Raw genomic sequence first — 24,271 nt, 5'->3', positions numbered from 1 at the left:
GGCAGCTTCTTTATTAAATGGAGCGAGCAGAGCCATCATTCCGCTTCCTGTTGTTGGGTGGAGTGGACACACTGGTGACAAGCTCCACAGAATGAGCTGTGCTTTTATGACTTGAGGAGTAATTCTAAGATACGTGGTACTCGGCGGAGGATCATCAAACAGCTTACAGTTCCATGTGAGGTATTTAGCTGATGTTCCCATGCAGAAGGATTTAGAGTGAGTGAGCTGGTAGAGTTTCAGACTCTTGTTCAAGGACACTCCACAGGACTGGTTAATAAGTTATGTTTTAGTCAAGTGTCAGCAAAGGTTTGCTTTAGGATGGCACTTTCTTCATGTCTAAAGGGTACAGGACTACCAGGATGTTCCCCCTGGGCTTTATACTACGTTATTATATCATAAAAACAAGGGGAAAGGTTTATTTTACAAGTTTTTAAATTTAATTTCACTTCAGTTGCAGCTGAATTACAGTGCTGCTGTGGGTTTATGGTAGGGTGTAGTATCTTTTTGCACGAAGAAGCAGGAAATAAATTCAATACAACTCAACATTATTTATCAACGGCGACTGAATGCAACAGTCCACCTCCCAGGTCGACAAAGGTACAAAGCACAAAACAATCAAGACTTTGAGCTTATTGGGAGTTCTGGTAATAAATACATAAAAATACATATGTAATAGAAACACATTAAGGGTTGGCTGGTATTGTACTGACAGTAGTCTCTAAATCTGGAAACCAGCACAGTTAATGAACAGACTACACAAACAGCTTGATATGTTTCTATTGTCTTATTGTTGTCTTTAGCCGTGCTAGCCGCAGGGCTCCATTGTTGCATGCAATGTTAGCATGCTGACGTTAGCATTTATGTCAAAGCACTGTTATACCCAAGTACAGCTTCACAGAGCCACTAGCATAGTTGGAGATTGAAGTCTTGTTAATACTTATATATGAAACCCATGTTGATACGGAGTAGATTATTCTGGTGAAATAAAGGTAATTGAATTTTATTTTATTAATTTATTTTGGTTCATTTGTATGTTTTCTGTACAAAAAACATAAAAATTAACTGTGAAGACCTGAGAAGAAGAAAAGATGGCTTTTAAAGGCAGGCAGAAAAGAGCATAATCCTGAAGGCAACAATGAGAATTTGCTTCCTATGTCAGGTCAGGTAGGTTAAATATGCTCATTGATCAAAGCTCTCTGTTTGACTTCAATAAATATTGAATAGATCTTAACAAAACTGCTAAGGCTGTTCCTGTCCTTCTCTGATAAGCCAGCAAACACAATGAACGGGTCAAAGGACTTTTAATAAACGACTGAGAAGTGTCTGAATAACTGATAAGAGTTTGGTTTTTGAAGGTAAAATGTGATGGCCACAAATGAAAATCACTTCTATGTATTCTGTGAACATCCCACTTCAGCTGGATGTCAAACAATATGCCCACATTTCTATAAGAGGTGACAATTTATCATGCATAATGCTCTGCAATGCTGGTCTTTAACCATGGCTCACATTCATTATCATCAGCAACGTTGCTTTGATTTATTGCTCAAAATCTATCCCCGTGCATGAATATACTTCAAAAACACTTCCTGACAAGAAGTGTCGTCAGTTTCTCCAAAATTGTGTTACCAAATAATTTATTGGCTTTTGGCAATTACAAACACAACAACACTAAATAAGGAATGCCACTGAGTGCAGATGACAGTTTCTCTCGGTCTGTCATTTTGTACACCTGCAGTTCCTTCTTCAAATGTTGACTTGAGACAACAACAAAAGTCTTTGATTCAAGTCAAATCTCACAATTGGAAGAGGTGCTAATTGCTATCTGTGTGGAAGAAAGGCAGATTTTGGTGTGTCGTGTAATTTCACTTCAGGGAAACAATCAAAAGTCTATTTAGTGTAGTGAGACAGTGGGGGCAGAGTCATGTAACTGGCATTTCATTTAACGCTCAACTCTCACTGATACTTCTGTCGCAGTTCTGTTTACAAGGATATCATTGTTCCCACCATGCAAACTGACACTTCAGCAAATCCACTAATAATTGGTTCCACTTGCTTGATGTTTGAGCTGCAAGACAAAAAGCATGTAGCAATAAAATTATATACAAGGACCTTTGGATAATTATTTATTTTTATGCGCACACGCCCCATTTTAGCATAATTATGTTGCATATAAAACTAATTTTTGTGTAGCAAAAGCCCAACTCTACAAAATATGCTGTAATTACCATCAATACAGTTCAATTGTGAAAACATACACAGAGCCAGTGAAGATGAAGAGATGCAAGACTTTTTATTCCAATCAAAATCTAGTAACCTTTAAAGATAATTTTGTATCCAAGATGGAGCCAGGCATAAAAACAATGAATAAATTCTTTGAAAACAAACAAAGGTGCTGTATTCTTCCAGTCGTCTTCAAGATGGTTTTGCATCCGTTACCTTTCTTTATCTCCCTTCTGAGCGCCCTATTTCCCTCTCTCGCAGATTCTTTTGGCCCGTTTCTCTCCTCTAGTTGTGGCCTTGGAGAGCCTCCGCCATGAACAGCTTCCCAAGGTTCTGCGAGGTGAATTCCTTCACGTTCTGGCAGTAGTTGTTAATTTGCCCTGTTGGAGGGTAGCCACATGCATTCACGCGCACAAAAACACACCCACAGAAATATACATACATACATTTGTACACAGGTGGAGGCGGGAGAGAGAGAGGAGGGGGGCACAGCAAAACATCAAATTAGTGGGGAACGGAGTAAACTGAAGGATCAGAATGTTTTCAGAAGGCGGGGGAGAGCTGAACAGCGTGAAGCAGCAGAAAAAGGGGCGGTCGAGATGGAGATCGAGTCATTTAACTTTAAATTAATGTAATTTCAAGATATTGGCGGAGATAATTACAAAACAGAACCTGAGCTCCTGTAAGGGGAGCAGAGGCGGCTAATGGAGCTTAGAGAGAGGGGGGTCTCTGAGATGACGAGTGCTGCCTGCCTGCCTGCGTGTGTGTGTGTGTGTGTGTGTGTGTGTGTGTGTGTGTGTGTGTGTGTGTGTGTGTGTGTGCGTGTGCGAGAGAGAGAGAGTGTACCTGCAATAAGCAACGTGTCCATGCGTGGTGGAGGCTGGGGGGGCTTGAACATTTTGCTGATGTCCTCCTCAGGCAGCGGGGGCTCCCCTCTGCTCTGTCGCTGGCGGTTCTCCTAGATCGGCCTCTGGAAAATGAGAGGAAAAAAAAAATTAAAAACAGATTGTGAGAGTGTGAAAAGGGCAGAGATGGTTACAGGGAAAATGGACAAAAATGGAGAAGGGGGAAAGCGTGAGGCCAGGCAAGAGAAGACAGGATGAGAACGTGAGGAGAAGAGAAAGGGTGAAACAACGACATCAGGAAGGTGAGGAGTGGGAGTAAAAAAAGTGAGGAAAAGGTATGAAGTAAGAAAGTCCGGGACACAAATAAGATAAATATAGTGAGAGAGATGCAAAAAGCACAAAGTAGGCAGGTGATGGTAAGAAGGAAATAAGGAAGAGGAAGAAGAAGAAAGACAGACAATGGAAACACAATAACAGGAAGGATGTGAGCTGAAAAGAAGCATGGCGATGAAAGAAGAGATAGAGAGAGAAGAGTTGTCAGTGCTGACAGGGAAGGGATGGAGTGATTTGTGGGGGGCTGACAGTCGGTAAATCAGTGAGGTGCCGGGTCTCTGGAGATCCTAAAAGCCTTGTTAATTTGGAAAAATGAAGGAGCAACTGACACAGACCGGTGGAAGGGGAGACGGGGGCAGACGAGGAGGAAAAACGGCGTGGGAGCAACTTGAGAGCTTTTAACCACACATTCCACAAAGCACCTGTACGGGTGATTGAAGTCGACAAAAACTGCTAAGATAAACAATAAATAAAAGATCTAACCATTTGTTCAATGAATCGTTACTCCTCCAGTGTCTTTTTTGTGTGCCTGCCAATGCGTCACAGGATGACTGTGCATAATCAAAATGCTAATTCATGCAAATTTTAGAAACGAGCAAACAAAACCCGTTTTGCACTTCCACCTTCCATACATAAACAGACATACAATGCCTAAAAAGTATTTGCCTCCCCACATTAGAAGTCAAAGTAAAAACAATCTATTTAGTCTAAAGATAGATCGTTCTAAATTAAGTGGAAATATAAAACCTAAACCTCCTTCAAGTCAGCATTTAGGAGAGGCACCTTTCGCTGCTGTTTTTACAAATATTTCTTTACAAACTGCTCCGGCTCTGTCAAGTTGCATGGGGACTGTGCGGGAACAGCAGCCTTTAAGTTGGATTGAGGTCTGGACTCCTGTGTAGCTTTGGCTTTACGTTTGAGGTTGTTGTCTTTATGGGAAAATAATCCTGTCCCACGTCACAGTTCTTTTACCAACTGCAGCAGGATTTCTCTGTATTTATTTTACCCACTGCTATCACAAGCCTTCCAGGGGCTTCGGCAGGGAAGCATCCCCACAGCATGCTGCTGGAAACACCGTGATTCATGCTGGGGATAGTGGGGTTTTGGCAATGCACAGTTTTTGGCTTTAGTATGATGGTTTAAAAACCAGAGTTGGACATGGTCCAAATTGCACTCCAACTAACCTGTAGTGTCTCATTTAATGCCACGAGTCGCGGGTCTGTGTGTCAATATGTCTGATACTCGAGTGGGTCCGAATGTATCAAGAGCGTACTCAGTATCCGCTCTAATCGTGTGGTACTTTATAATTACCACGGAATGTTTTTTAAATTATTCTAGTAAATGACAATACTTTGTTTTTTATTTGATTCACAGCTATTAAATTCATGATTTAATGTAATAGCGATTTTCTGTCCATCAATTGGAACTCAGGCTATTGTATTGTTGCCCTTTTCGAACCGATCTGACCGATCTGGTCTAATAATCCACGGATCCTGTTTGGATCAGGGCTCTCTTTTTTCAAAGAATTTATTTATGCAGGTCTGGTTCAGGTAGCGTTTAGGACGGGGTCCAACATGGACTCAGACCACTGAACCTTCGGACACCTTTTTTCAAAACCAATAAAGCTTGAACTGATGCAATTTTTCCTGAGTTGCCATAGACTTCATTTAGCACCTACTACAACTCAATTCACTCTTAGCCATGACTTGGCTGCCTTTCATGCGTTTATTTTCTGTTTATACATCAAAAATAGTTATATGGCTGAGAAATAATGACTTGGAAAATATTGCTGAATCATCTAATGGTAGCTGAATGGTATCATTAACCATGAATCACGATTCCTCGGTTCATAAGATTACTAACATTGCCCTATTACTAATATTCTGCAAAGTGTTGTCTGCTTCAATCGATGGGTAAAGAAAAGAAAACGAAAGTTGAAAATGGATAAATCAGAGGGAGTGAGTCATACATGTCCTGGTACAAAGACCAACTTGGCCACAGATCGTGCCTGGGAACTTGCTATTTACCAATAGCAGGGTCAATCGCACAGGATTACATGGAGCAAGTACTGTAGGTGTCTGAAAGATGTAATAGAGACACTTTATTTGCCCCTTTGTGTGCTGTTCATTGTAGAGAATCATGTGAAACATGAAAAAGTAGACACCATTAAAATGGGCTGTCTGTGATATTGTGTATGACGTGTGTGTATGACGTGTGTGTGTGTGGCTTGCGGGCTGTGATGACGAGAAGGTCGGTAGGGGAGAATGATGGATCATAATGGCCAGAGTGCGGACGATTGGCCTTGGGGTGTGTGTCTATGTAGGTGTGTGTGTTTTTTCGTGGCCCAGGTAGTAAATGCCTTGTGTGCGTGCGGCGGACTACCTGTGGTCACAGATTCATGTATGTTGCAAGTCTGCCTAACGTGCGTGAACTCGGCCGTGGCCTTATTTGCTGTCAGCATAGACGATGATGAGTCAGCCCGGCTTAACATTAACACTTCAGACATTTCGTCATTTCCACTTGCAGAATAACAATGACAGAATGTAGGTGTAAGTTTGAAGGCACGCACTCGGCACACATTAGTGAGAAACAATGTGCCTCTGCGCTTCCATTTTCTGGAGTAATGTATGTGTATGTATGACCCTTTGGGTTTGCATTTGTTGCCAAATGTTTATGATGCATCTGGCTGAGGTTGTAGTTGCAGATGGTACGTGGCTGACTTCATCTGCGTGTGCGTACGTTTTGTTCTGGAGTGCTTCTGGCTGAGTTTGTTCTTGTAGGTGGTGTGTGACTGGTGTGTGTGTGTTTTACAAAGTGCTACTGCTGCTGCTTTTAAATGAATGTTGAGTGTGTGATGTGTCTCACTGGTACAGAAATAATAGAAACAGAGGACTTAATCCTTAAAATAAAGAAAGGCTCAGAGTCCTGCTGTGTTTTTTCCTTTTGTTAATTAGGTTTAGTTTATGAAAGAAAAAAAAAAAAAAAAAAAAAAAAAAAAGGTGTATATCTGGAACTGAAATTTATTTTTTGACTGCCAGAAACCCAATAAAAAGATAAAAAGGCTCAGTTTATTAATACTACCTCTGAGTCCATATGTATCAGCTCTCCCTGGGTGGTTTTTGATAAGCATGCACGAGTCTTTTATTATTATTATTATTATTATTATTATTATTATTATTACTACTACCACCCGTATTTAACCTTCTGAACCTACTCTTCTTCACATACAGATAAATAAATGACAGAGGTAGCCCTTGTAGTGATGAAAATGACCAATTCCTTAAGGAAAAAATAATGCAGCAGATGAAGGGAGCGTGTCTGAAATTGAGGAGATGCTGATCTTCAGTGGTCGCATGTCAGCAGCTGCAGTGATGTGAGGGATGAACTCTGACAGATACTTGTTGGTTAGGATTATTCAAGCTTATCTCAGTGGCTGCTCACAACAGAAAGACCTTCTAAAGCTGTGTCTTTGCTTCAAGCTACTAGAACTGATGGTAGTGGTGACTTGCTTATTGCCCCTTCATTTTGAAGATAATGCAGCTTCTATTGTTAAGCAAAGCAGCCATTCTATAGTCTGCATGTTTTTTTATTGGTATATTAATTCATAAGCAAGTGAACAGGCCCATTGGATACCTAACTGAGCCCAAAATGCATAAAAGAGTAGCAATATGTCTTTTCTTTTCCCCCCTGCCCTTTACAGCTCATGTTCTTGATCTCGCCTCAATTGCTAGGTAAACAGTAGAAATACAAAATACAAAGTAATGAGACCTGCAGCCGAAAAACTAATTTTCTAATCACTTTCCATTCAAATCACGATCATAGTCATTATCAAATGCTTACAAAATAAGAGAAAGTTTTGCATGTTTTACTCTGCTCAACTTTCCACCCATTTCTGTCGTTGGCTAATGCTTTACACATACCGACTCAAAAGCTGGGACGGTGATATGCTGCTATTCACTATGAATGGGACCTGGTGTTGCAGCCCAGAGATTTAAGTGGTCAGCGCCACAACAGGGGAAAGTTGAGAAAAACTCAACTCATTTTAATGCCTGCAGAAACAGAGGCACAGACTTGTTTACTACTCTGCTCCACTAGTCTCACAATGCCATGCCAGACGTATCTCCACAGCGCTGCAGTATGTTCTGGCTACAGCGGCTATTCTATTCTGTTTTTATTTCTTTAAAACCAATCACAACCATCCTGGGCGGCGCTAAGCCCTGATAGCGGAATTAGCGAGGCGGATGTCAGGCTTTATCCCAGCAGTGTACATCCGTTGAGCCAGACTACTGCTCCACTAGTGGGTTGAGCCTGACGTACTATATTTGTGTGTGTGTCTGTGTTACCGGGTGCTTGCTGCTTGCCTGCTGTGATTATAGCTACAATTGGTTGTGTCCATGGCTGAGAGAAATATACCTGCTGTTTTCCTGCTGAGTTTGGGGCTGCATGTGCATCGGTATGTGAATGTGTGTGCGTGCGTGCGTCTCTCTCTTTCCCTTACTTGCATGCTGGTAAGCTGATGTTTCAGTTGCTGCTTACTCATTGTGTCTGTAGGTGGTGTGTGCGCTTCAGTTTATGAAAGCTTGTGTGTATGTGCGAGTGTGCTCGAGAGTTACCTGGTGCTTCTGCTGCTGTTGCTTACTCAGATTGCGGCTGTAGGTGTTATACTTGACTATGTCTTGCGACATGTCATCCACCCTGTCCATCAGAAGCTGAAGGCTCTTCTCCAAATGGTTGCTGGAAGAAAAATGTCAGCATGTCATTCAAACCGTTTTTGTGCTGCCATCAAAACCTGTGAGCAGCAGTGACGTACAGTCCTTCATTCACCCCTAAGCCTAACTTAAAGAGAAATTTTGTCAATTTAAATCCAGCTCAGTGTCATGGCAGTGTGTTTAGATGAATGGTGTTTGGCTTCCCTCCGTGGCGGCAGTGCACGGAGCTCCCAGCGGAGGTCTGCTGGAATTCAGCGGACGGCACAAAACACACCACAGAGCTGGGAGCTCTGTGCACCAGCGCCGCGGCGATTAATCAGGGTCCATTGCAGTTACACGACAAAAAGAAGAACCACTAGATGACAAAGGGTATTTTTACAATAACATTGAATGCACAACCAGCTTACCAACTGTATTTGAATGTACCATTACGTCCTGCATGTGTTATTTCTCCGACAACTCTGAGCACTACAGGTGTCTACGGTGCAGCTACTCCCTGGCTTTGACTGCAGGTTGGTGTCCCAGTGTTGGAATCCTTTCCAGTAAAATACAGTCACACTTTACACCGTTTAGCTTTCAGAATTTAACCGTATTCATCTACTGGCAAACCGTAGGCCAACAGTACCTGCTGCGAAGTGTAATGTAATGTAACTAGCGTCACATTTGGTTGCCTCGGATGTCCGTTTCAGAGCACCAGAGAGCAGCGCAGGCATTTAAGTGGCACCGAAATGAGGCACCGAAATCCGCGTTGCTATTTGGCCCGGTAGAAAGCCTATATATTGGCACCGGGTGTCGGTACCTAACCCAGAGTACCTAACCTAACCCGCTCTGTTGGCTCTGATCCAAAAGTGACACAGGGGTCACTTACAGGAGTTGTGAAGCTGCTGTCTGGGTCTTGCCTAGGCTGTGTGGAGGTAGTGCTGGGGATCGCCGGCAGATACTCGGCAGAAGTGACTGGCTGTCGTTTGCTGGAGATCCTTCACAGCAGACTCCTGCGCCTGTACACCTAAAGTTCCCAGTTTAATTGCTTTCTCACTCGCATAAGAAGCAGTAGGCTTCAAATACGTTGTAAGCACCTGGATTTTTGTATGGCGAAGTATCGCTAAACTTGCACTTCCACATACCTAAAGAATAAAAATCTGTTTTATGTCTGTGGTATGCTACAATCGGAAAGAAACTCGCACCAATAACACAAAAGTTGACTGGCCGCAATTTAAGTTGCATATTGGTCTCATTTGTAGCAAAAGAAAGACATTTTGTAGCATTTGTCTATGTAGCATTACATAGACGTAGGAAAATTAAGACCTGTAGAAAATGATTTAAGATTTAGACAATACTTCAGCTAATTTAAGACTTTTTAAGGCCTTACATTTTGATTTTGAAATTTAAGACTTTTTAAGACCCCGCAGAAACCCTCTAAACACAATGCCCACACAAAGATGATACAAAGCTGGTTTAAAATCGACTGACATCACACGTCTCCAAAAACACAAAATCAACCAGATGATGTCTGCTAGGCTTGCACTGCAATACAAATCTTTAGCGAGGTGGAAATGCAATCTTTACAGTTTAACCACCTTCAGATGAAAAACTTTCAAACAAGTTGAAGTGTTCCCCCTCGTTCTTTTATCTCAAGCATGTCTAGCACGAGCTACAAACATCCCAACAGTGTGAGGGGAAAACCTTAAGGGGAACCCATGGACATACACAGATACTCCTTCCTTTGACACCAACCACAGGGTTAAGATGGTGGGTTAACCCTAACCCACAAAAGAAGATAAAAAGCAGCTAGTGGTAGTCACTATTTCAAGCTGTAACTTGTCCCTTCAGAGACCTGTGGTTCTCTTCACGTTTTTCAACAGTTCATGTTTGCCATCCATTCTGACCTTATCTTTGAGTTCACCTCCTACCAGATTCTGTTGCTTTTATGTATTCTGAAAAACATTTGACATGAAAACTCCGGGGGTTTGAGTACTCAGACCCGAGGACCCTTCCTCTTGTTCCTGTGCTTCATCTCTCTGCTCTGGCATCACATCCCTCATCTTTTCCCCAACACTGCCATGCTGACAACACTAAACACAACTCTTCCAGCACTCCTCTCTCCTCCCATGAGCCCCATTTTTAAACACAATGTCTCACTATCGCCTTAAGTTCAACCTTGACAAGGCTGCAGTGCTCTACTTCAAGTCATCTCCCCCTTGTACTTTCCTCTGTGGAATGATATTGTGTCTTATTTATGAATGTTTGGGTGAAACATAATGCAGCATGTACTGTGGGAAAACAGATTCTGAATGTTTATTTAAATGGCAATTGTACCCACAAGGACTGCCAGCACTGTGTATGTTTTAGCAGTGTGTACACTTGCGCTGATGTAACTGTTTTGTGTGGGTTTCATTGTTTGTGTGAATATGTGAAGGAAAAGTGGAGTGTTTTGGGTGATTTTAGTTGCTTTCCTCTCTGCTGTAAGATTTTCAATTAATTGTATAAATCAATATTCCTCTCTCTCCTGGCTCAACACACACCGTCTTCTGTTGCCAACTAAAAAACCTTCTAATTTTGTTTTCCCACCAAGATTAGCACGTATATGTAGTTTTATTTAAACATTGGAAAACCTGCTAAAAATTTCCCCATTTCCAGTAAACGGGTAGGTCTTTGTTTTTTCTCTTTCTGGTGTGACACGTTCAACGACATGAATGCGCCAGAAAACAGGGTAAGTAAACACTAGAAAGCAGAGAGTCGTTTTTTAAATTTTTTTCCCAAACGACTGAATGTGTGGCTAAGTTAGCATAGCATTACGTCGCAAAGGGGCGAAAATTTGTGTTCCCTGCCATCTGAGCTATAGCCAATAAATACCCGTGACTACTGCAGAGTCATTTGTCCTGGGCATGAAGGCCGACTGTTCACTGTCCCACATAACACAAAAGCTAGATGTTAGTGGGTGTTGGTTGTTTTTTTTGTCCCATGGGAAAAGGGCTTTCAAAATAATTGCCAATAACCATCTGTACCACTGACGAACAAACCCCTAATGCAACCAGAATTGACCTGAGCAGAACACATTTAACTCGTCTCAATATGAACCAATTTCTTTTGTATTTAAAACGTCAGTCTCCTGTTGTTGGAGTGAGGTGTGGTGAAACATGTATCGACATAAGGAACAGCAAATGTTAAAGAGCTTTTTCACTTTGACACTATGCAGCTACAAATTTAGAGTTCTGTGAAATAAATTAAAAAGGGAATTTTCTAGAATTGTACAGTTCCCAAATGGCAACATAACTGATTACTAATTACAATCTTACATCAAAAAGGTACTGTAGTTTGCTTTTAACCATTAGTTACTATACAAACTGCCAGCATTTAATTACAGTGTCCTAATGCATTCTAATTTTTAGCCTTAATGTCAGAAGATATTAGTGAAATGTCTGTAAGTGTAAATAAAGTATGTGACCAGAGCACACACCAGAACATTCAAGTGTTACATGCATGTGCATAAAATTAAGCATGTAAGTTAAGTATGATTTTCAGAATCTCAGATGGTCTTTCCCATAGTTTAGACTGCTGAGCCATTTCCAGTCCCATCATATTTGCCTGTGAGGATTGTTGTGTGATCAGTTTGTCAACCCCCAATGCAGTGTCAGAGCTGTAAACATGAAAACTGATGGCCCAGGACCAAATCTCCCCACAGCACTTCCCTGCCGAGTCCCTCCGACTGTGTCAAAATTGATTCTCGCTGACGAAAGCCCATTTAAAAAGTGTTCCATCGAGCAATATGGTGGCTAATTTGTGTGGTGTGCATTTAGAATATATGCAAAGGAAAACATTTAGTCAGAGCAGGATCCTTCACAACATCTGTCATTTATGTATATGTCTAATGTTTGAGCTGGACTGAAGAGAGTTTTTTTTTTTGTGTGTGTGTTTTTTTGTGTGTGTGTGTGTGTGTGTGTGTGTGTGTGTGTGTGTGTGTGTGTGTGTGTGTGTGTGTGTGTGTGTGTGTGTGTGTGTGTATTTCAGTGCACTGGATTTAGTTTTATTTCGTTATCAGTTTGTATTCAGAATTTCTGAGTCTCTTTCCCTGTCCTTGACACATGCTTGGTGACTAAAGGTTGCAACTACTACTTTTCAAACGCATTGAGTTTGCTCTGTTCTTTACAGTTGGTTCATGTTTTTTGAGCATGGTCAGTTGTTAATGTACATTTATAAAAGCCTGAATATGCAAGGACAACACACTGCTGCTCATAATTGTGCACACAATTAAACAAACACTCAAATGTGATGTTTCAGTTACATGTGGTTGAAGAATAAAAAATAAAAAATAAAAGAACGCATTCTACCCTACATATCGTCTGGTCATACACTCCAGAGGGTTGAATTATTCAGATGGGTCAGCAAGCCTTCGATCAATCCTGAATTAGAAATCAAAGTCTACGAGGGACTTCTTGTCATCACTGATTCTGTTTTAAGGTCAGGTTCAATGGCAGCCCAAACAGTGTGCTATACCTGTGCTCCGGCCTACATGCTCATATTCACACAGCACGACAGAGGACAAATTCTAAAACCGTATTGATATGCGAGCAATAATGGGCATACATTCAGTAAATTGAAAGTTCAGAGGGGAGTTCTTTAACAAAGCTGCCAAGGAAGTGACTTCCATTCTTATAATGAGTGCTTTACTCTGATGGAGCCTTTTAAACTGATTGACTGGGGCACAATACGGATCTCTGGCTTGCCTCGGTAGCAGAATAATAGGTTTTAAAGAGGACATTGAATAGCCTTGATTTAACAGTGTCCCGACATAAGTTTACAAGTATGCATAAAATTAATATTTCTTCCAACAGACTTATGGGTCTGACACAAATTCATAATCCTAATGTGACTAAATACCCTATTCATTTTGTGTTTAAATTCCCATCTCCTCCCTTCCAGCCCATTATCATTATTTAATTCCAAAAAAGACACAACTGTTCATCTCACTGGATGAAGTTTGTCTGTCAAGGATCATTTTCCCACAGCGTATTTCCTTCACATTCCAACATTTCTGTCAGCACCTCCTTTGTGGTCTGATTTCCGGATATGCCTCTTCACCTTCCTTGCTTGCTCGGTCTTCCTATAGCTGCAGCTCTAACAAAGCCTTACAGTTCTGGTCTTTCCTCCCTGCACTCAATACCCTTTCCCTTATTGAATACATATCGTGGGTAGGCCTGTAGAGAAGAAAGCTTTGTTTACATATCCTTCTATTGTCCAACATTTCTATGCAGAGGGCCAATTACACTAAGCAGACGGGAAGTAATGGACTGACGAGTTGCTCATTCACAAGGAACAAAAAGTAAATATGAGGTTTCAGGGATGGTTTATAATGAACAATGTCAGCCGCTACACAGTGGGCAAATCTTAAAACGGGTGAAGACCATGAAAGATAGCCCACATGCATTAAGCTTTGTGGCCCGACATGAATAGGATGCTTTGTAACATTGCAAATATTAAGGAATTTCAAAGCTGTGTGGTGGAAAATGGCTACATAAATGAATTTACATTCATGCAATCCATCACCACGATCAACATCATCATCTGTGGTAAGAACAACCCTGTTTGCTGGAGTGAAACTGCATTCACTCAGCCTGAGAAGTAGATGACATTGACAAATGGGGCTGCAGATTGGAAAATGAGACAAAAGGAAAAACATTAAATAAAACCCATTATCGTTGTCTTTTTTGAAGGGGAGGAAATGAGGAGAAAAGGGCGGGGCTGTCAGTTGAAGTAGAGAGACGGACGCTACAATCCAATACAAGGACAGAGCTGCGTAGCAATCTGACAACTTCGTGAAACAATTTCATCTTGCCAGACATCCCATGGGCAGTCATGCCGGGAAACCCACGAGGAGGGCCAGGCCGCTTTTGCCCCATTTCTGGTCATATCAAAAGCTATGTTTCAACTTCAGAGTAGTCATTTGGAAAATGGAAAAATATGCAAGAAAGGTGAGGTATTGCCCTTTAGTGCATTTGACAATTCATAACAAATGACTGTGCTGGTGCCACACTTAGTTGGCCAGGCACATGCATTCTACAGAGCTCTGTACAAATGAGTGTTCATTTAATTCATAATTTACTTGCAATACAGGACACAGCTGAGAAGAATCACAACAACTCCTGATGCACTGCACTACAGTGTACAAGTAACTTTTTGTTTTGTTTTGTGCGCTAACAGTGTGTAAATCAGCACTTTGAGTCGTTATTGTGCTAATTTCTCACACCTGCCGCTGGGAAGCTTCACAGCTGTTGCTCCAATTGCAGCAGTTTATCTCCATAAATGATTGCTGATAAATTCTCCTGAGACTGATGCTGAGAGCCTCTGAGATATAAATGTGAGACTGTAAGAGCCAGGCTGTGCGTTGATATGGTGGGGTGATATTTGTTCATATTGTGCTCATTAGTGATGGAAGTTTGATGACAGGTCCTGTATTTGGAGACATTTCTGAATAAATATGTTTTGACATTTGGATGTGGCATTTACTGTACCTAGTCTTGGATTGGATATCCCAATCAAACATCCGGTACCTACCCAAGGGTACGCCAATAAGTTCCTGAAATAAGATAATTGGTCAAGCATTTCTAAGAACCAGATTATGTATGTGGGCTGCTATTTCATTGTGGGTTACAGATTCGATCCAAACAACAAATACTTGTTGGGGTTTGTTTTATAGCCCCTAAGATGCACAATAAAAAATGAATTTTTCAACTGTTGAAGTAAAACTTTTCCATGACTGGCAAGTTACACATTTTGAGATGTCCTGATGTTGTATCCCTCAGCCATCTGGCACTGCAGTCCAAGCAGGTTAAAATAGGGTTTTAAAGGATTAGGATGCAGTTATCTTTCGTCTTTTCATTATGATCAACAAAACAAGCAAAACCAGCAAAGAATGTATTTAACAAGTATTATCTGTGAAGCCACAGCCTCAAATAGCTTATTCTTATGTGCCATTGAAGTCCATTATTCTCTAAAAACGATTAAACCCACACAAAAGAGCCATAGTGTTGCACTGGGTGACATATTCCTTCATTACAGCAAACACGGCCAGTGTAGTTATGCTTTTCAGCTCGTTGTTGTATTTTCTCCAGAGTACTCCAGTTTATGACATCGCAAGTCCACCAAATCTGACCCTTTCTTCATTAGTGCTGTCAGCTGCATATTCAACCTTGTGAAAATTATCCGAATCTGACCCACACATTGTACATTTCTAACGATAATTTCCGCAGCTAATGACAAATGGTGAGGCAAACTAACAAAGCAGGGTGAACACAGTAAAGTGTCTGTGGGCATTTGATTTCCAGAGATAAAAAAATGCAGCTGACGTTATTATCTATGTCTATGGTGTTGTGTTGCGTTTATTATAATGAAGGAATATGTCACCCAATGCAATAATATGGCTCTTTTATGCGTTTTTAATAGGTTTGGAAGACAATGGAACAGAAGTGTGAGCTTTGGCTACACAAACTATTCCCGTTTAGTAAGATGAATTCATTCATAATTCATTCTGATAATAATAAAAAGATAAAAATCAAACTTGCCCTCCTAAGAACTGTGTGAAAACAGCACTGAAAGCATGTATGGTAGATAAACATAAGCCAAAACACATCAATAGACCCATTATTGTTTCAACCAATCTGGTACACTTTAGAACAGTGCAGAAGACACAGATTAATGCCCAGGAGTTCCCTAATGTCAAATCAATTTTAATTTAGAAGTAGCTTTAACTCATGTCTGTGAAAGCACCCTGCAGGTTTAAAGAGATAACATGACATGTTTTAAAGCTTGTAAGAGATGCTTTTAGGAAGACATTATTCTTCAAAAGATATGTATGCACAGTACTATGGTAACCATGCGCAAATTAATCAAATTAAGGTGACACTTTACTTCATGTTGGATTGTTTGGGGTGATGTAATTCCCATCAATAACAATTTCTTGGATTTGATTGTGGAGTGATTTTGCACAGGCTGATAAGACACACTTGCATCTGTTGATGAACATTATTATGACAGTATTTTTTTCCATGTTGGATCTTGGTCATGTGTTTACAAAACAACATGATACAGGCATAAAAATAGAAGATGCTGTAATGTGATCATATGGCATGGAACAAGTCTCTCCAAGTGCAATACGACATTATTGATTTACAAACAGGAGCTTTGAAACTTGGAAATAAAACAAAGAGATTAATTCAAATAATTTGGCAATAAAAGTCGAGAGACAAACTAAATCACTTATGAGTATTAAATCTGTTAGATCACCTACATGTTCCCTACAATGTCAGTGTTAGATCAGAAAATTTACAGCGAGATTGAAGGTTGTGCTATTGGAGGACAGATTTTGCCCACACAATGCCTTACAAGACCATGCAGAAACATCTTGTAAATGTTGCTCCTGGGAAAAAGTTGTTGGAAATAGTTGATCCTGATAGCAAATGTGCCTGCATTCACTCTTAAGGTTTTTACAACCAAGATGTCTGGCCTGAGGCCCTCTTGGTAAATGGCTGCATGAGCTCACGACTGACCTGCTTGAGAGGTTGAGCAGTTCATGTTTGTCAGCGACTGTGGACTTGTCCTCCAGATCCCACATCAGCACGTTGATGAGGTGGGAGTTTTTGATGATAATAGGCACCTCCTCGAACATATGCTCGAAGCCAATGTTAGCCTTCTTCAAGCTGGAGAGTGAAGGACGGGACAGGAGAGAGGGAGGCAGGAGAAGAGGGGTTAAGTTACAATTTGTCATTCCCAAAAGGATTTTTCGTCAATACTTACATTCAATGCTTTAACCCACTTCAGTCAGACTGCATACAGTTAATTCAACACACGACAGAGACGATAACTAACCATAACCCTAACCCATCAGGAATGTCTATGATACGCATTCTGTGCAATTAACTAGTATTAATAAATTAGTATTGCTGTATATTTCTTTCAAACATACTGCCAAGCCCTAAATGGCATCACTGAGGATTGTGCTGACCATACTAGTTATACCTTTATACTAAAACCAGAGGGAACATCATTTTCTGTCTGAAACAAGTGGTTTTAAAAAGGGTGCCTGTTGTACAAAAACTACGTGCAGGACACAACACTCAAAACTCATGCAAAGAAACAGTCAGGCCTTCGCTGATCCATAGCCATTTTGAATATATTTGAAGTGAACAGAGAGTCAATGGGGTTAAAAGTTGTTCTACCTGTAGTTCTATTGCAACTCTGTATTTAACATCCGTTTTGTTGAGGGCAGAGATCTTCTCAGGTCTGCTTTTGACCAAAGGTCCACATTTTATTTATTGTTTGCACATGCTTAAAAGAAGGTGGCAAATGGGGCATTGTATGGTAACCACTTGGCTTGTAAATTGTACCTCAACCAAATCAAAGCAAAATGAATAGTAATATTATGCATGTTGCATTTTGATATCTGAAAATGGTGTAATACGATAGGATGTCCATGTTGCACACCCCGAGCAATGTTAGACTCCGTAGCCTAAATTACTTTTTTTATGGGCTCTGCCGATAAGTGTGCAAAGCACTGACCGATTTTTAACCACCACTTCTTGTTCCTCAGGAGCTAAAAGCTGAATCTCTCTATCTTTCTCTGACATGGGCCTGTTAGCACAAAATGGAACTTCAAACTTTGCTTAATGTCTCACATAGATCCAATAGCATTGACTGAGTGCCTTGGTTCAGCTCGTCGCTTGTGCACAGTGCATGAGCTACAAACTAATGTCTGCATATGTCTAATGTTGGCTTGTGAGATGCGTCTTGCTTGTTATGGGATCAATACGCTCACTGCATTAATCAACCATGTGCACTGTACCAGAAACAGAGATGTTCATAATATGATTGCCAGTGTGATAAATATGGGCGTGGAGCCTCATCTGATGTGTTTTGTATTTCAAGTAGAGCATCACCTTAGGCAAACTTTAAGAGGAGACTCTGAGGCAGTGGAAGTGGACACGCCTGCCTCAGGTGAGTGGGGAGATCACAAATCTGTATGGATAGCAACAGTCTATAAAGCAAAATCTATAATGATATAAATACTGTTTGGTATACATATTGGCACAAGTATCTATCTGCAGTGCTTTATAATATTTCCTGAAAATGATGACCTTTTCAAATGCCTGCAGAGCAATATAAAAAAGGAGTCTAAGGAAATAGAAGGACCGCACATTCTAGGCAGGACAAATTGCTCAACCCTTCTGGACGTTGTCGCACTTAATGCCATGCTCTTTCCAAGTTGGGCCCCGCTGGACAAAGCCAAAGGGTGACTCCACAGGCCGACTAATTTGATGCTTCATATTGTGTGCTGAAGTGGAGGCTATTGACCACTGCCTCCATCGCCCAGCGGACTGGGAGGGGGTGGGGGAGACAAGTTCAAAGGGATGGGTCTCTTCAGCACTCATCTATCCCTGCCTTTCATTTGTTTTTTTAAAAGGTGTACAATATATGCAAGCTTATGTAACATCAAATACACCAACATAAAAGAGACTGCTTTTACGCTCATTGTAGTAGGGGTGGGGGCGGAGAGTAATGAAACGCTTTTGAAGTTTTGCATCTTCGGAGAAAAAAAAAAAAAACACTATTGATCCAAATTTCTAGTCTATATTGAAAATAATAGGATTGAGACAAGATTGTTGTTATGTGGTGTTACTGTCCTTTCCTGCCCTCTGCTGCCCTCTCTCAATCATGGGCTTATTGGGAACACAGATTGGAGCTGTAATAAATCATAGAAACTAACGAAAAGCAGCAGAAATGAGAAGGATCCCAACTCTGGGCCAAACACACTGGGTCAATAACAGAGTTGCTGGCAATAGAGAGACACAGGTGGAGACATACAGGGAAAAGAGAAATTAAATGATGCAGTTAAATTCCACCTTCTCCCTGCAAATACTCTTGCTTTTAGTGGATTTTTAAAAATGTATATCTGGAGGTTCTGAGTGGACAGCAATTTGATACCTCTGGGACTTCTTCATAGAGCTGTTAACTTGCATTTGTGAGTGCATGTGTGTCCCTTCATGCGTGTTTTATGCATGTGTGGGTTTGTGCACTAGGACTATCCTGAACTATCTGGAAAATGGTCCCCTCATTACATTCATTTGCTGCAATTTAAAAGCAATTACAAAAAGCCTTGGGGTCAGAAAAAGCATAAACATGGTACATTTGTTTGACGGGCGAGGGCGAACTGATAAATCATCATCAATCTGCAACTGCTACTAAATGCCTCCCCTGTGGATGCACAAGCCTGCATTTGCATACATTGAATAAGCAGAATTAAAAGACCGAAAAGGCAAAAATATTTTAATTCTGTATTCCTGTAATAAATGGGAGCCCATGTATTGAGTTACTTACGCCTCAGGTGTGAAATCTTTCTCTTTGCAGATCTCCATGAGTTTGGGGGTAAGCCTGTAGGCCTTCAGGGACAGGGAGCCTTGTGCAGTCTTTATAGGGTCTAGAATGACAAAGGAGAGTGATGAGATTAGAAAGAACAATGTAAAATGGCTCTTTAAAATCATATTCTCTGAATTGAGGAAACAATCAAACCTTATTTCCCTTTTAGGTTAAGCTTTCTAAGATAGGTAAGACAATAGTGGCTTCCTAGGTTTTGTGTGGTTGATCCCATGCAATCAGTACCATGCAAAGGCTTATAGTCATCTGCTGACATACATTCTATATTCAATATTCAGTAATACACCATCCCAACCCAAAACATCCTCACATAGTGATTTAACATAGTAAAATAGTGTATATAGAGTACCAGATCGGATAGGATTCCTGAAGCTATTATCTTTATAACTATAACTTTCAGTGCTATAGTGCACTAAGCTTCCACTGAGCTAAAACGGCAGTTGTCAGGGCAAGTTTTAGAGTGCCTTTGTGCCTCTTAACCGACACAAAATGCAATTAAAGTGTCTGTGCAACATGAACAGGGCCCTTACGTGACAACAAGATGCGTTTTCAACTCCCTGTCTAGATTCTGCTGGTAGCTAGCTCGCCCTGTTAGCTGCTAGCTGCCGTCCGTGATAAGTGGGTTCAGCCAAAATACCACGCAGCAGTTCCGTGTATATTTGTAGCTCATCCATTTTGTGTGTGATCGATCTGGTGTTGGTGGGTAGGATGCTTGGCAGTGTCGATCGGTGTAGCAGTTCTCTCAGCCGCGCTAGCAGGCACGACCTTACCTCTCAGAGCGATCTGCACACTGTTTACCTTTTCCTGCTACACCGGGACTTCAGCGCGAGACTACAGATAGCCTTCTCTAATGTTTCCATGTAGTTACATAGTCACTGATATGGTCATAACCACTACAGTGCTCAATTACCTATTTTTGAGGGGGAATAAAGTTCAAGTTTTCGTCACGAAGGCATGATCTGTCCTCTGTAGGACATAGCCAGACCACCGGGTGCTCACTGGATTGTTTTTGGGAGCGGGAGGCGACGAAGGCGGGGAGAAATCAGAATCAATGATGCTGGCCGGTCGGGCCTGCTAGCGCAGCTAAAACTACCAAGCCTCCTACTCACCAACACCAGATCGATCACACACAAAACGGATGAGGTACAAATACACACGGAACTGCTGCGTGATATTTTGGCTGAACACTAGGGCTTTGACTCCGAACTTCATTATTCGAATATCATTCGAATAATTAAAAAAATAGTGCTATTCAAACGAATATTAGGCAGCCCTTAATATTCAAACCCGTTATGGCCATTATTTTTTGAAATGTGTTTGCTTGTAAACGTTTTCAGTTCAGATTCCGAGGCTTTTTCACACATTTCAAAATGTAACCTCACGTCGCGGCGACGCACGTCTCTCAGCCGTGGCTCGGTAGCGTTGCATTCCCGAATTCTCAAAGAAGGGAGAGAGCACAGAGGGGAGGGGCTGCTCCTCAGTGACACAACAGAAGAGAGAGGTGACTGTTTTGGCGGCCATACGAGAGAAATACCTTGCCTGCTCGCTGGACAATACTGGCGACTTTATTTATTTATTTTTTTTTTTACAGAAAGTCGCTGTCTTTTCTACAGAAAGTTGCCAGATTTGTCGTTAGTCGCTTTTGTGAAAAAAAAGTCGCTAAGGGGGTCTGAAAAGTCCCTAAGTTGGCAACACTGCCCACACACAAGTATAAACATCAGACCACTTACGTAGGCTACGGTGAAAGCTCCGAACTTCCTGTCGAAAGCATAGTGTTTGTGTTTAATCCAGGGTCTGACTTTTAATTTAAAAAAAAACTTAAGTTTGATACCAATATAGGACTTATTGAAGGCATTTATTGGTCAAAATAGTATTAATAATTATTTGAATATTAATAAACAAACAAACATCGAATATGATTTTTGGGCAAAAGTCAAAGCCCTACTGAACACACTTCGACGGCAGCTAGCAGCTAACAGCTGGCGGCTAACAGGGCGAGCTAGCTAACAGCAGAATCGAGACCGGGTAGGTGAATTAAAACAATGTCTGAGTTGAAAACGCATCTTGTTCCCTGTTCATGTTGCACAGACATTTTAATTGCATTTTGTGTCGGTTAAGAGGCACAAAGGCACTCTAAAACTTGCTCTGACAACTGCCGTTTTAGCTCAGTGGAAGCTTATACACGTAGCTGCAGCTACTCTGTGTTGCCCGCAGCAATTCGGGTCAGGTTTTTATCAAACGAAAGTAGACGCATATTTATATTGGTCAAGATTAACGTAAAAATTGGCCAGAATTCTCCTTTAATGTTGTTTAACCTGGTGATGAAGACACAGATTTAACTAACACCCTCTGGAATTCTCTTGCCAAGAAGCAAAACTAAGCATAACTATACCTGCAAGTGGAATTTGGCATGACGTGACAACAGCAATGATAAAATGGGTCTTACATGCAAGGAATACCGGTGTGGGTCTGTATTGTGCACTGCCCACAATCATAGATCAAAGTTACAATATTGTCTCTAATCCAGAATGTGTGTTGTCCTTACTAAAAATAAAAGCAGTACCAGAAGTTAAGAGTATTTATACACCACTAGAGTCAGGGTTTTTTATTTGTTATTTTTACACATCTCAAAAGTGTCAAGTTTCTATTTACAAACATCAAAAGAAGTCTAACTGATCTGAAAATCACAAGTGTCCTCGGTTAAAACAAGTAAAAAATAAAAATCCTGTTAACAAGGTGCTAGCTGGATTGGAGCTACCATAACAACCAATCAGGGAAGATACAGTTCCTCCCCATCAGATCTCTTACTTGATTGATTTTGTCACTGAACTGAAATTCTACTCCATCCATCTTAAGGCTATAAAACACTTGTGTCTGTACAGGCTTACAAATGTGAGCAGTACGGAGGGGAGTGGAGGAGCTGTTGGTCTGTCCACTGCAAAATGACATTTGCACAGCAGGCTTTCTGTTATATTAAATCAATTCAACAAACTGAAGAGTCACGCTAAAGTAACATTTAAAAAAGACAGAAAACATAAAAGTATCTAGACTGGTTCTGAGGAATGGCTCAGTCGTTCTTCACATTCCTGTTTATGTTACTTGCTACACACACACACCGAGAGAGAGAGAGAGAGAGAGAGAGAGAGAGAGAGAGAGAGAGAGAGAGAGAGAGAGAGAGAGAGAGAGATTATATTGGCTCAGACTGGACAGGCTGACAGCCACCAAACTACCACAAATGTTTGTGTGACTTACTTCCTTTCCAAAAGCCAACTGCGACAAGCCATTTGCCTACAGCAGGGCCACTGTCAGTACCCGATCCGTTCCACCGGCACGATCCGTTCTGCGCATGTGCAAGATGACACGTATGCTATGACGTATGCGCAGATGATAATACTGTTTCACGACCTGACCAATCTGTTCCACGCTAGCCTCTACCGGGATCGCTAACAGCTAATTCGGCTAACCGCTAGCCAACAGCCTTCAGTCTAAAATAACGCATGCGCAGAACGGATCGTGCAGGCAGAACGGACAGCTAGATTCAGTCTAAAATAACGTCAAACATAATGGGAAAAGCAGGCTACAGCTAAATTAGGACTTTACAGTAATAACAATAAAGACAAGTATTGAGTGATTGTATTTTAAATGAGCACAAAAAGAACTGACGTAACAGCTGTTATATATGTTAACGTTTATTTTCAAGTTTTATTTTGAGGGTCTTTTAAAGTTTACATGCTGTCGCAGCTAGCGTTTAGCCGAATTAGCTGTTAGCTAAACTAACGTTAGCTTAACTGTGGAGGCTAACGGCAGACAGCTACAATCAGCTAGCGGTTAGCCAAATTAACCGTTAGCTAAACTAAAGTTAGCTTCCCGGTGAAGGCTAACGGCAGACCGCTATAATCACCTACTGGTCCTCCGAATTAGCTATTCGCTAAACTAACGTTAGCTGAAGGCTAGCGTGGGAACAGATTGGGTAGTGTCGTTAATCCTCGTACAACAGCGCATGCGTGAACATCTTGCGCATGCGCAGAATGGATTGTGCAGGTGGAACGGATCGGGTACTGACAGCCACTCCCAAACAAGATACAGCCAATCTCAATTGATACTGGCCAATCGCCACTGAGATTGGTTAGTGACAGCAGCACTTGATTAAAACAATTCTCGGCCTTCCATGAAAAGCTTGGTAACTAAATCACAATCCAGCTCCTACAGGCCTCTTGAATTAATGGAACTTTACGTTTCATGCCAGGAAAGGCTAGCCTCTCCCACGTGTGCATTTGCACACGTTATACACACATATACTTTTTGTTGGTCAATATAAAGTAAGTGGCTACGGAGAACAGGGATGGGGTTTGTCTCTGTTGGTCCTTAATCTGCTGATGCCAAACAAGAACCAAAACAAGAAAGAGAATGACACAATTGCACAAAGTGAAGTTTAAGCCGAATAGAGCACATCGCTGATACAGAGTACTTAAATTGGCAAAGATCTATTGGGGGCCTTATTTGTTTGGTTTTAAAATTAAATAAAATGTATACCTTCATGAATAAATAAATAAATAAATATACATGTCCCTGAGTTGAGCTCTGAACATGCAAAGAGCTATTGTAGTTTGCTCTGTGCATGTCCATCTTAAAAGGGGTGATAGAATGCAAAACCGATTTTACCCTGTCATAGTTGAATGAGGACAGTTCGGTGGGTAAATAGGACATACATAGAAGCTCAAAGTCCCATTGACACCC

At 41.2% G+C, this 24,271-nt stretch overlaps 1 protein-coding gene across 1 annotated transcript in view; it reads right to left on the bottom strand.

The window, feature by feature from the left end:
* Positions 1-2,270: 2,270 nt before the first annotated feature.
* LOC120562711 (eukaryotic translation initiation factor 3 subunit H-like) overlaps positions 2,271-24,271 on the bottom strand; it is a 64,067-nt gene continuing 42,066 nt past the window's right edge. The window contains 5 exon segments of the mRNA XM_039806562.1: positions 2,271-2,603; positions 3,070-3,193; positions 7,982-8,135; positions 16,654-16,803; positions 19,478-19,577. Of these exon segments, the coding sequence (XP_039662496.1) occupies positions 2,509-2,603; positions 3,070-3,193; positions 7,982-8,135; positions 16,654-16,803; positions 19,478-19,577 (623 nt within the window). The 3' untranslated portion in view covers positions 2,271-2,508.

This window comes from Perca fluviatilis, chromosome 7, assembly GCF_010015445.1.
Source record: "Perca fluviatilis chromosome 7, GENO_Pfluv_1.0, whole genome shotgun sequence".
Classification (NCBI taxonomy): Eukaryota; Metazoa; Chordata; class Actinopteri; order Perciformes; family Percidae; genus Perca; species Perca fluviatilis.
This window is presented reverse-complemented; position numbering and strand designations above follow the sequence as displayed.